General features: G+C 49.9%; 1 protein-coding gene across 2 annotated transcripts in view; it reads right to left on the bottom strand.

Moving 5' to 3' along the window:
* Positions 1–233: 233 nt before the first annotated feature.
* The window catches only part of plekhg2 (pleckstrin homology domain containing, family G (with RhoGef domain) member 2), a 32,775-nt gene continuing 19,509 nt past the window's right edge, over positions 234–13,499 (bottom strand). Inside the window, exons 5-15 of one of the 2 annotated variants that reach the window (XM_068585322.1) lie at positions 12,099–12,165; positions 11,190–11,224; positions 6,887–7,037; positions 6,360–6,491; positions 4,951–5,133; positions 4,161–4,253; positions 3,080–3,166; positions 1,970–2,000; positions 1,785–1,886; positions 1,165–1,266; positions 234–392 (exon numbers count right to left, since the gene is read on the bottom strand). In XM_068585322.1, the coding sequence (XP_068441423.1) occupies positions 265–392; positions 1,165–1,266; positions 1,785–1,886; positions 1,970–2,000; positions 3,080–3,166; positions 4,161–4,253; positions 4,951–5,133; positions 6,360–6,491; positions 6,887–7,037; positions 11,190–11,224; positions 12,099–12,165 (1,111 nt within the window). In that variant the 3' untranslated portion in view covers positions 234–264. The remainder of the gene's footprint in view (positions 393–1,164; positions 1,267–1,784; positions 1,887–1,969; positions 2,001–3,079; positions 3,167–4,160; positions 4,254–4,950; positions 5,134–6,359; positions 6,492–6,886; positions 7,038–11,189; positions 11,225–12,098; positions 12,166–13,499) is intronic. The other variant, XM_068585323.1, reaches the window with a different exon arrangement.

Below are 13,499 nucleotides of genomic sequence, written 5' to 3'. Positions count from 1 at the left end.
ACCAGCAGAAGTGAACTCTGTCTGAACATCTGAAGTCTTGGTTGATTTTTCCTTCGTACACTTTGTTGCAACATCTTGAACACTTGTATTGCTTCAACAATTAATAAAAAACGTTCCAATGTGAATAGTCATCAGTTTTCAGAATAATAGTGTGTCTAGAAGCCAATACAAACACTTTATGATTTCATAACAAGTTTATGATCAACACAAAGAAACAAGAGCATTCTGGCTGTTCCACAGATGCTCTCTGTGTTTTTCATTGTTTTAAAGACGCTGTGTGTGTGTGTGTGTGTGTGTGTGTGTGTGTGTGTGTGTGTGTGTGTGTGTGTGTGTGTGTGTGTGTTGGTTCTCACTGTTTGGATGAAACGCTGCTTCGATGTCTTTAGCTGGAGCTGGAAGAGAACAGTTTTATTGGTTATCATCACTTCCTCTTGTTATGCTTGTTGCTCTTGTTGTCTGGCAACACAACCTGGTTTCTGTAAGTCAGTGACAGCGACGAGAGGAAATGTTTTTCATAATCTCATGAACTTTGAATCACAGCTGAACATCTGGATGTGACTGTAGAAAAACACACGTTTCAGTCGTGACCTTCTATCGTCCTAAAAAGAAAGAAGCACTTGTCCCCAAATGTATGAAGGTAGATGTGTGTCTTTTTTACCCGAGCAAACTTCTTGTCTGTAAGGAAATTATCTCCAAATCTTTCTAAAAAACAAACGCTGTCAAATAAAAAACGCTCTAAAAAAGAAAAAAACGCTCTCAAATAAAAAACGCTCTAAAAAAAAGAAAAAACTCTGAAAAAAAAAAAAAACGCTTTCAAAACTAAAAATTAACCTATGCTCTCAATCTCACAAGTTCCAAGTCACGTAGTGGGCGCAGTGGGCATAGTGGGCATAGTGGGAGGTCACGTTGACCCTCACGGAGGTCACGTTGACCTTCACGGAGGTCACCTGGACCTTCACGGAGGTCACGTTGACCTTCACGGAGGTCACGTTGACCTTCACGGAGGTCACGTTGACCCTCACGGAGGTCACCTGGACCTTCACGGAGGTCACGTTGACCCTCACGGAGGTCACGTTGACCTTCACGGAGGTCACCTGGACCTTCACGGAGGTCACCTGGACCTTCACGGAGGTCACCTGGGCCCTCACGGACCCCTCCGTCTACCTGACTGCCTCCGGGTGCGGCGGTACGGCAGGTTTCCCTCCAGCAGCAGCGGCAGACTCTTCCTGGACTTCTCCGGCGTGTACATGAGCAGCTCTGGAGGCTCTGGAGGGGCAAAGGGAGCAGACGAGACCTCATTCTAGAGCCTCTGGGTCTAGACCCATAGTTCTACTCCTAGACCCTCATTCTAAAGCCTCTAGTCCTAGTTCCTAAATTCTAGGCCTAGTCCCTCATTCTAGAGCTTCTAGTACTAGTCCCTCAGTTCTTGTCCTGGACCCACAGGCCTAGTCCCTTCGTTCTAGTCCTAGACCCTCATTACAGACCCTAAGTTCTAGGCCTAGTCCCTCATTCTAGAGCTTCTAGTCCTAGTCCCTCAGTTCTTGTCCTGGACCCATAGTCCTAGTCCCTTAGTTGTAGTCCTAGACCCTAAGTTGTAGTCCTAGTCCCTCATTGTAGAGCTTCTAGTTCTAGTCCCTCAGTTCTTGTCCTGGACCCATAGTCCTAGTCACTTCGTTCTCGTCCTAGACCCTTATTACAGACCCTAAATTCTAGTCCCTCAGTCCTAGTCCCAGCCCCTCATTCTAGCCCTCTAGATAAAGCAGGGCCACATAGAGGCGACTGACCCTGACCTGACTGCCGGCGGCCTCGCTGGAAGCCGTGGAGGTCGTCCGGCCGCGGCGACGCCGACGACTTCTTCTTCAGGTTGTCCTGGTCGAACTGAGGAGCTGCAACACAGGAAGTGATGTCACCGCATTGACACGCTGGTATGAATGATTCTCATTATGATAAATGATGTGTGAGGACTCACTTTGACAGAAGTCTCCCAGGACCTGCCTCGCCTGGAAAGATGGAGAACCGGGTCAGGAGACAGAAACCATGTGAGGAGACAGGAGACAAGGAGACAAGCGTCTCACCTCATGAGGAGACAGGAGACAAGGAGACAAGCGTCTCGTCTCATGAGGAGACAGGAGACAAGGAGACAAGCGTCTCGTCTCATGAGGAGACAGGAGACAAGGAGACAAGCGTCTCGTCTCCTTCATGAGGAGACAGGAGACAAGGAGACAAGCGTCTCGTCTCATGAGGAGACAGGAGACAAGGAGACAAGCGTCTCGTCTCATGAGGAGACAGGAGACAAGGAGACAAGCGTCTCGTCTCATGAGGAGACAGGAGACAAGGAGACAAGCGTCTCGTCTCCTTCATGAGGAGACAAACTTCCTCAGACTTCATGAGTTCATGAGAGCAGTTTGTGTGAACGGCCACCAGGAGGCAGCAGAGGACCACTGGTGTACAGTTCTCCCACTACAACCAGTACTACTACTACTACTACTACTACTACTACTACTACTACTACTACTACTACTACTACGACTATTAGTATAATAGTACTACTAAATATGCTACTAATACTCTCTACTGGTTTAACTGCTGGGAGTACCGCAAGTAACAACTACAGTTCTGGTACAAATATAACCAGTATTACTATTATTACTACTTCTAGAACTGCTATAAATACAACTAATATTCTACTACCACCACTACTAGCAGTACTATTAGATACTACTACTGCCAATGTTAATAGTACAATCAGTAATACTGCTAACATGTATGCTACAGTTAATGCTACTTACTTGACTGTCTTATATTGCCAGTACTGCATTATGTATGTATTAGTACCAGAGGTAGTAGAAGTATTTATCTGGTACTAATAGAACAGCAACTACTGTTACTACTACAACTGTACCTCCTTACCACTCTTGCTCCCTTCCTTCCCTCCTTCCCTTTCTTACTACCATCCTTTCTTCCCTCCTTACAACCTTCCTTCCTTCTTTCCCTCCTCCCTTAGTACTTCTCTTCCTCCCTCTATCCTTCCCTCCTGCCTCCTTCTCTTCCTCCCTCTATCCTTTCCTTGCCTCCTTACCTTCTGCGGTAGAGATGCCGGATGGTTTTCTACGATGAGTCTCTTGAGGTAGTGAACCCAGAGTCTCTTCTCCTCCTGGTTCCTCGTCTGCAGATATTAAATATGAAGATATTACATTTATTAGTAACGCTGACACAGTTTATAAGATCTTTAAGTTCAGAGTCTCAGACTGGACCCCTTGATGGATCAGAGTCCCAGACTGGACCCCTTGATGGATCAGAGTCTCAGACTGGACCCCTTGATGGATCAGAGTCCCAGACTAGACCCCTTGATGGATCAGAGTCTCAGACTGGACCCCTTGATGGATCAGAGTCCCAGACTGGACCCCTTGATGGATCTGAGTCTCAGACTGGACCCCTTGATGGATCTGAGTCTCAGACTGGACCCCTTGATGGATCAGAGTCCCAGACTGGACCCCTTGATGGATCAGAGTCTCAGACTGGACCCCTTGATGGATCAGAGTCTCAGACTGGACCCCTTGATGGATCAGAGTCCCAGACTGGACCCCTTGATGGATCAGAGTCCCAGACTGGACCCCTTGATGGATCAGAGTCTCAGACTGGACCCCTTGATGGATCAGAGTCCCAGACTGGACCCCTTGATGGATCAGAGTCTCAGACTGGACCCCTTGATGGATCAGAGTCTCAGACTGGACCCCTTGATGGATCAGAGTCCCAGACTGGACCCCTTGATGGATCAGAGTCTCAGACTGGACCCCTTGATGGATCAGAGTCCCAGACTGGACCCCTTGATGGATCAGAGTCCCAGACTGGACCCCTTGATGGATCAGAGTCCCAGACTGGACCCCTTGATGGATCAGAGTCTCAGACTGGACCCCTTGATGGATCAGAGTCTCAGACTGGACCCCTTGATGGATCAGAGTCTCAGACTGGACCCCTTGATGGATCAGAGTCTCAGACTGGACCCCTTGATGGATCTGAGTCCCAGACTGGACCCCTTGATGGATCAGAGTCCCAGACTGGACCCCTTGATGGATCAGAGTCCCAGACTGGACCCCTTGATGGATCAGAGTCTCAGACTGGACCCCTTGATGGATCAGAGTCTCAGACTGGACACTCACCTGGACGACGTGCTGCTGTTTGGGAATCGTCTGATCGGACACTTTGAAGCACAGAGAATCCTTCAGAGTCTCCACCAGCATCAGATTACAGCACTGCAGAGAGGACATGAGGACATGAGGGCATGAGGACATGAGGGCATGAGGACATGAGGACATGAGGACATGAGGACATGAGGACATGAGGGCATGAGGACATGAGGACATGAGGGCATGAGGACATGAGGACATGAGGACATGAGGACATGAGGACATGAGGACATGAGGACCAGAGGACACGAGGACATGAGGACATGAAGACAAGAGGACATGAGGACATGAGGACATGAGGACATGAGGACATGAATACATGAGGACATGAAGACCAGAGGACATGAGCACATGAGGACATGAATACAGGAGGACATGAGGACATGAGGACATGAGGGCATGAGGGCATGAGGACATGAGGACATGAGGACATGAGGACATGAAGACAAGAGGACATGAGGACATGAATACATGAGGACATGAGGACATGAGGACATGAATACATGAGGACATGAGGACATGAGGGCATGAGGACATGAGGACATGAGGACATGAGGGCATGAGGGCATGAGGGCATGAGGACATGAGGACATGAGGACATGAGGACATGAGGACATGAGGTCATGAGGACATGAGGACATGAGGGCATGAGGACATGAGGACATGAGGGCATGAGGGCATGAGGACATGAGGGCATGAGGACATGAAGACAAGAGGGCATGAGGACATGAGGACATGAGGACATGAGGACATGAGGACGTACGAAGATGTGCGTGCTGTAGACGAACTGGTCCATCCTCTTCTTGGCGATCAGCAGCATGGTGTCGAACAGGAAGAAGGCTCGCTCCTTCTTGACCCGGTGGACCCTGAAGGATCCCTCCAGGACCAGCTCCCCGAACCCGCCCAGGTCCGGACCGGTCCAGTTCACCAGCAGGGACTCGATCTCCTGGGAGGGGGAACAAAGGTCGTGAGGTCAGAGGTCGATCGGACGGAAGGCTTCTGATCGCTGCTCTATTTCCTGGTTCTTCAGCTTTCTTTTCTCTTTGGTTCTACGTTCCAGGTCCATCTGGAACCTTTTCAACCGGGTCCAAAAAGGACCAGGATGGTTCTGTTTGTAAAACTTTATTTATATCACGAAAACAATGGAAACACTTAGGAATACTAATTGTACTACTACAATTAATACTACTAGTACTAACAGTACTACTAGTACAGTTAATGCCACTTCTTCTATTGCCAGTACTGCATTATTTATAAATTAGTACCAGCGATAGAACTACGAAAAATACTACTACTACTACTACTACTACTACTACTCCTACTCCTACTACTACTACTACTCCTACTACTACTACTACTACTCCTACTCCTACTCCTACTACTTTTCCTCCTTACCCTTCTTCCTTCCTTCCTTTTCTTCCTTCCTTTCTTTCTTTCTGTTCTTCTTGCCTTGCATCCTCCTTCCTTCCTTTCATTTATTCCTTTCTCCTTTCCTTGCCTCCTGCCTCTCTCTTCCTTCATCCTTCATGTGACCTGTCCTCCATCTGTCCTGTGTGAACGTTTCACCTCTGGGAGGTCAAAGGTCGAACACCTGCACACTTCCTGCGCCGCGACGACCTTCAGGGGTCAAAAGGTCAAACGTATGAAGCTCGGGTCGGAGCTGCTGAAGTGTTCCTGAATTCGGAGCAGAGGCTCCTCAGCCGGCTGGGAGGCGACCTCTGACCTCTCGGGGCAGAGGAACCTTTCCTCGGCCTGAATCCAGCTGCTGGCGTTGGTGTTGATCTTCATCTTGTGTGGTAAATAATTCAGAAAAACAAAAAACGACGGAAACCAAACCGCCGACCTTTAGATTCTCAACCTGGAAACACACGACGCCGAGGAACGAGTGGTGTGTAATCTTTGTCGAGCTGGTTAGAGGTTCCTATTGAGTGTGTGTCGATGACATGTTCCTGTGTGAGTCATGAAGGGAACACGTGTCGGGGGTTGTGGAATGCAGAGTCCGACACCTGGAGGTCAACCGGCCGACCTTCAGGGAGGAGACGCCGCTCTGTTCTCTACTTACACACACCAGGGTTCAGGGTTTTCATTCAGGCTATACACACACACACACACACACACACACACACACACACACACACACACACACACACACACACATATATATACGCTCACCTGCAGCCGCACGGCATGCTCCTGCTTCCTCTTCATGTCGTTGATGTACCACGCCACCGCCGTCATGGTGATGATGGCGTCCTCGATGACCTCATACTTGGGGTCGCTCTTGTCAAAGTGCTTGGAGAGTTCCTGAGACCGCCAGGAGGAGGTTTTGAGTCGGGACCAAGGAAAAAAAAAAGACAAACAAGAGAAAAGAATTTAACACAAGAAAAAGCCCAGTGGAGAACAAAGAACCGCCTTCAGGAGGGTGTTGGCCCCGCCCCCTGCTCTCAGAGGTGGTGTTGGCCCCGCCCCCTGCTCTCAGAGGTGGTGTTGGCCCCGCCCCCTGCTCTCAGAGGTGGTGTTGGCCCCGCCCCCTGCTCTCAGAGGTGGGCCTGGACCAGAACCAGGGAAGGAACCCAGCGAGGTCATTGGGACAAGCAGCATGTGTGTTTCATGGACCCTTACATCAACTTGTAGTACTTGGAGCATCACATAGGAGCAGGTAGTACTTGAAGTACTGAATATAGTACTCGGAGCATCACCTGTAAGAGCAGGTGGTACTTGAGGATCCTCTGAACCGGCTTCAGCAGGTACGTCTCCAGAGGTAACGAGTGGTTCAGAGTCGTCTGTCTCTCCTGGAAGAACGGAACCAGACTTCGGTTCTTCATGCAGTCCCTCAGAACCGCCACCGAACTGTGGAGAGAGAGACAGGCAGACAGACAGGTTATACTCGCCCACGGCCTTCTGGACCCGATGGATCTCTCTTCCCTCAAGAAGTCCATGAGCAGAACCACGATACAAAATGGCCGACGGAGGTCCACCTATCATCCTGGACCTCCGTCGGCCATTTTGGATTCTGCACTCGTGTTCAACAAGGAGAGTTCTGAAGCAGACGTTGGGAAGTGAGAGGGAACCTCCTCGAATCTGACAAATCCTCCTGAGAAACATTCATCAGGACACGAGGGAAGAGAGGAGGCAAGGAAACAGGACAGACAGAGGAGATTAGGAAGGAGGAAACAGCTGTTTGGAGCGCTGACAAACAATCACGACAAGTCGAGGGAAGAAGGACAGAAGAGAGGGATGAAGACGAAGGACACCTTCTGGACAAAGGAAGGGAGGAATCGAAGAGGACGAGGAGAGCGGGAAGGAGACGACGAAGGGAGGGTTTGGTGAGAGGATGGAGGAGACGACAAGTTGTCCAGATGGTTTTGAAGAGACGCAAGGGTAATAAAAGGGGGATGAGGAAGGAGATGATGGAGGACAGAGGAGACTCCTCACTGACACATTCATCACGACGAGAGCCAAAGAATCCTGAACCCCAACGGCGAGAAGGAGAGAGGAGAGGAAGGGAGGAGGAGGTCAAGGTAACGACGGGGGGAAAGAGGAGAGACTTGTGTGTTTAGCAGGAAATAGACTTCTATACAACCAGAGGAGTCGCCCCCTGGTGGTCAGGAGAGAGAATGCAGCTTTAAACACATGAAGCATAGACTTCTATACAACCAGAGGAGTCGCCCCCTGGTGGTCAGGAGAGAGAATGCAGCTTTAACACATGAAGCATAGACTTCTATACAACCAGAGGAGTCGCCCCCTGGTGGTCAGGAGAGAGAATGCAGCTTTAACACATGAAGCATAGACTTCTATACAACCAGAGGAGTCGCCCCCTGGTGGTCAGGAGAGAGAATGCAGCTTTAACACATGAAGCATAGACTTCTATACAACCAGAGGAGTCGCCCCCTGGTGGTCAGGAGAGAGAATGCAGCTTTAACACATGAAGCATAGACTTCTATACAACCAGAGGAGTCTCCCCCTGGTGGTCAGGAGAGAGAATGCAGCTTTAACACATGAAGCATAGACTTCTATACAACCAGAGGAGTCGCCCTCTGGTGGTCAGGAGAGAGAATGCAGCTTTAACACATGAAGCATAGACTTCTATACAACCAGAGGAGTCTTTTTATTCTTTCCTCTGAATCCTGTTGAGGACGTCGTCAGGACTTTAGTGTCTTTTCAGTGTCTCCACAAAGTGGAGAAATCATAAGAACATCAAGACCAGGACCAGAACCAGGACCAGAACCAGGACCAGGACCAGGACCAGGACCTCCACCGTGGTCTCAGACAGCAGAGACCTGTAATCTGTAAACTGAACTTCAGCAGCTACAACGATTGAAAACGCAGACGTCCGCATGAAGAATTCAAACCATATGGCAGATATGAAAGAATCCAGCGAGACATTCCCAGAAAGCGTGCTTGGAAACATTCCCATCGAATCTCTGCCACAGAACGAGACTTCCTGCTCATGAAACTCACCTCTGTGGTTATTTTATTCATTCGTCATCTATTCCGCTCGCGTTGGGTTCAATCTCTGGAGGGAAATCAGAGCTGCTGCTTCTTACAGACTGAAGATAATTACAGCTGCTCCTCCAGGTCCATCTCCACCAATCAGAGTGAGGTAAGCCGCCTCCATCTCCTCCATCTCACTTCAGCTTGGTCTGGAGCGGCTTCCAGGCCTTCAAAAGGCTTCTCAGGGTTACGTTGGTGTCACAGACACACAACTTAAATACCTGAACGCCACATGTTCCACTTGCCTCGGTTTGGTCGTCCAACAGCAGTCAGTGAACGCAACACCATCCTCCCTCCAGTAAATGTCTCTTTATGGTCGTTATCCGCCTGAAACGTTTCCAACATTTTGTGTTTCGAGTCTTAAATCTTCAAGTTGTTTCAGATTACAACCCGATGCGTTGAAAACTGGACCACCAGGACAACCGGAGACAGGAGGCTGACGCCGGCCGTCCCGTTAAACTATTTAGTTTTTTATTTAAAACGCCGTCGCCAGGAGAGATGTTGGCACCGTGCAGCGTTTCATATCAGACTCCTGGCACGCCTCAAGAAAACAAACAAGGTTCAGTTTCCTCTCATAACGGAACAAATATTCATATTAAAGAAGCTGGAACCAGAGAACGTAGAAGTTCGTTCTTTGCAACAATGTAACGTTACGACAGCAACGCAACAACGTAACAACGCAACAACGTTACAATGTTACAACGCAACAACAGAACGTTTTGCAACAACAGAACGTTTTGCAACAACGCAACTTGAAGTAACAACGCAACAACATAACAAAGTAACAATGTAAAATTGCAACATAACAACCCAACAAAGACACAACAACAGCAATAAAGGACCGCCATCAGCTAACCTACCAAAACAAAAACAGACACATAAAAACCAACGACCTGACGGGACTTTCCCGCTCAACGAGTTTTACTCTTCTGGGTGAAAAGATCAAAACTGTGAATCTTGTAAAGATGGAGATTCTTCTGTGTGGAGACGTTTGAGGGAGCGAAGGTCTTGAATCAGAACCGGCAGAAGAAATCCTGCTGAACTAAGCCGACCCGCGATGACGCGCCGCGCTCTTTGATTTAGCTCCACGTCTTCTGGGCGAGTCGGACCTGAACGTCCCCCACGAAGGATCTGCTCTAAACCCTCTGGCCTTCCCCTCCATGAGCGTCTCAACCCGACTGGAACGCTTCCCCCTCGTCCCCCCGCCGGCCTCCAGAGGCTCCAGCTCATCAATTCGCAGCCTGCAAGCGGCATAAATCAGTGAGCATGCGCCCGTCCTCCCTCTGGAGGCTCCTGCCGGTCTGGTAACGCTCGTCTGCTGACGCGTCACATCTGAAAAACATTCACTGCTGCTGGACCTCAGACTGCTTTTCTCTGTCCAGGCAGAACCAACCAAGACTCGAGACCCGTCGTCCGGTTCCCCAACTGCAATCCAGCAAATGTGACCCGAAGAACAGACACACACATCTGGTCTTATTGGATCTGTTTTGCGTCTCTTTGTCGCTGTTTTGCATCTCTATGTAGTTGTTGTGAGTCTCTTTGGTTTAGTTGTTTCATGTCGAATCCCCTTCAGAAGAACACGCATGCACATCTGGTCTTATTTGGTGGTGAACAATGAATTGTTTGTTCTTTATATAGATTCATGACTGTGAGTCCTGACATGTGCAGCAGCAGCAGCAGCAGCAGCAGCAGCAGCAGCAGCAGCAGCAGCAGCAGCAGACTGGTGAGTTTGAGGCCTGAAGGATCCAGATCGGAGCCGAGCTGCTGGTCTGAAAACATTTGACCTACTTCTTTTTATGGGAGTTAAATGCAGCTGGAAGGAGGCGACGGCAGCGAGTGAAGGAGGCGACGGCAGCGAGTGAAGGAGGCGAGCATGAAGGAGGCGAGCATGAAGGAGGCGAGCATGAAGGAGGCGAGCATGAAGGAGGCGAGCATGAAGGAGGCATCACAGTGTGCGTGCACTGATTCAAGTGTCTGAACAAGCGTGCAGATGTGGAGCGGTCAGGACGAACATCTGCCTGAGAGACGCAAACTCAGAGGGAAGACTGCTGCTGCTGCTGCTGCTGCTGCACATCTGGACAGAAACACAACAGTCATCACTTTTACTGCGTCTGTGGTCGTCCAGCGAGCGTCAGCACTGCAGAGCGCTGAAAGTTACTGAAGTCCCTGAATGACCCGCCGCGTTAAGCTGAACCTGGCGTGCACACGCTGCTGCTGCAACACGCTGCTGCTGCAACACGCTGCTGCTGCAACACGCTGCACGTGGCGAGGGGGTGTGATCACAGAGGACGCGCTGAGCTCGCGGTCACATGATGTGCTCGTGAACCTCCGGGCCATCGGACGCCTTGTCGGCCATTTTGAATCCGTCGTGTCACCACTGCTGGTGATTCAGTGGCGATGTGTTCCCGCTGCAGAGCGAGACGAGGTGTGTGTGAGCAGCAGCAGCAGCAGCAGCAGCAGCAGCAGCAGCAGCAGCAGCAGCAGCAGCAGCAGCATGGCGTCACTTACTTGGGGTAGTTCATGCAGTTGTCGAAGGCCTCACTCTGGAACAGGAGGAGAACAAAGCGTTAGATCTTCTTCCACCAGCTCATCCTGCGCTCAGATCATGTTCAAACCTCACAACCTTCTTTGTGCTCGTTGCTTTTGGGGCAGAACCCTGGTTTGTCGGTGACTTCCTGTCGGAGGGAGACGACTCTGCTGAACACTTCTTCATTAAAATAACTCTCTAACAGTTTGATCTGTTCGCTCTCAACCAGACAGGAAGTCCGCTTCAGATTCAATCCTGACACTTTTCAAAGGTGCAGCAAGTCCATCTAAAGGGATGTGAACCCTCATGTGACGATGCAACACGTGTCTTCAGAGAAAGAACATTAAATAACATGAACGTCCATTTTATTTTAATTTAATGGAATTTAATCTTCCATCGTTTTGTGTCTCTTTGTAGTTGGTTTGTGTCTCTTGGTCGTTGTTTTGAGTCTCTTTGTAGTTGTTTTGAGTCTCTTTGTAGTTGTTTTGTGTCTCTTTGTAGTTGTTTTGAGTCTCTTTGTAGTTGTTTTGTGTCTCTTGGTCGTTGTTTTAAACCTCATTCTGGTCGGCTTCTCTTTGGGTGACATTTTGTAGTTAAAGGCCAGGGGGGCTGTGGCAGTTTGGGCCGATGATCCTGTGCCCAGTAGAACACACACACACACACACACACACACACACACACACACACACACACACACACACACTCATTCACTGGGTGTTGGTTGCATCAGCAGCGTGAGTGATTCTGTCAATGAAGGTCCAGTTCTACTGGCGCTTTACTGGGTGTTTGGGTTCACTGTTTCCTGTCAACTAACAGCCTAACACACACACACACACACACACACACACACACACACACACACACACACACACACACACACAGCTGCTCACCCTCTCCACGAAGCACTCGGCGATGGCGGCGGCGTGAGGACTCCTCTCCAGGTCCTCCAGCAGGTCACTGAGGAGACACGGAGGGTTTCATGAGCGAGAGCTGGAAACTACGAGGACACACGAAGACACCTGAACGTCACACGCCAAGAACCACGGGACCCTTCAGGGCCTCGCTCTTTCCACCAGATGGTGATCGGGTCCCGCTCGGTCCAGTTCACCCCAAAGCTGCTTGACGGGGGTTCGGTTCTTTCTGTGAACTTTAAATGTGGAAACAACATGTTGCTCACGGCGTTAGCTCGCGGCGTTAGCTCGCGGCGTCAGCTCGCGGCGTCAGCTCGCGGCGTCAGCTCGCGGCGTCAGCTCGCGGCGTCAGCTCGCGGCGTTAGCACGCTCACTCAACGAGCCGGACCTCAAAGAGCATCGAGGGCTCCAGTAGCATGAACGCTAACGTCGTCTCATGACTGTCATGAAGGAGAGGACGGCCTAGACGGTGCTAGCAGTACTCGCGCTGGCCCTTTAAGAGAGGCCCTTATTCGGTGGGAAGTGTTGAACACCGTGACGAGCAACAATCCGGCCGCGGCTCCGGTGCGCTGCCGTCACAGCGGGATCGAACCGCCGGACCGCCAGACACCAAGCGGCCTGCTGGACCACGCTGACTGAAAAGCTCTGTTCCCACAACCCATCATCATCGTCATCCCTCCACCCTGCCAAGTCCCACACCACACACACACACACACACACACACACACACACACACACGCACACACACACACACACACACACACACACACACACACACACATACACACACACACACACAGGACAAAGGAAGGGGTTTTCTTATTTTCTCTCTTTTTCTAGGACAAAGAAGAAAAAAAACATCAGGAACTCAGAACGACCCTCAGAGAGAGAGAGAGAGAGAGAGAGAGAGAGAGGGAGAGAGAGAGAGAGAGAGACAGAGAGAGAGAGAGAGAGAGAGACAGAGAGAGAGAGAGAGAGAGAGAGAGAGAGAGAGAGAGAGAGAGAGAGACAGAGAGAGAGAGAGAGAGAGAGACAGAGAGAGAGAGAGAGAGAGAGAGAGAGAGAGAGAGAGAGAGAGACAGAGAGAGAGACAGAGAGAGACAGAGAGAGAGAGAGAGAGAGAGAGAGAGAGAGAGAGAGAGAGAGAGAGAGAGAGAGAGCAGAGAGAAGAGAGAGAGAGAGAGAGAGAGAGAGAGAGAGAGAGAGAGAGAGAGAGAGAGAGAGAGAGAGAGAGAGTTTTAGGGGATTTTTGAAAGTTCTAAATGCCTCGTTAAGAACTAATTTAACTTCTAATAAAATCCAATAATTGAGAGTCAATCTCTCTCTTTCAGAATGTGTGTGTTTGTGTTTGTGTGTGTATGTGTGTGTGTGTGTGTGTGT

This window comes from Clinocottus analis, unplaced genomic scaffold (genome assembly GCF_023055335.1).
Source record: "Clinocottus analis isolate CAN_PGR_092001 unplaced genomic scaffold, fCliAna1.0.p SCAF_2, whole genome shotgun sequence".
Classification (NCBI taxonomy): Eukaryota; Metazoa; Chordata; class Actinopteri; order Perciformes; family Cottidae; genus Clinocottus; species Clinocottus analis.
The sequence above is the reverse complement of the archived record's forward strand: the minus strand, read 5'-3'. Positions and strand labels throughout refer to the sequence as shown.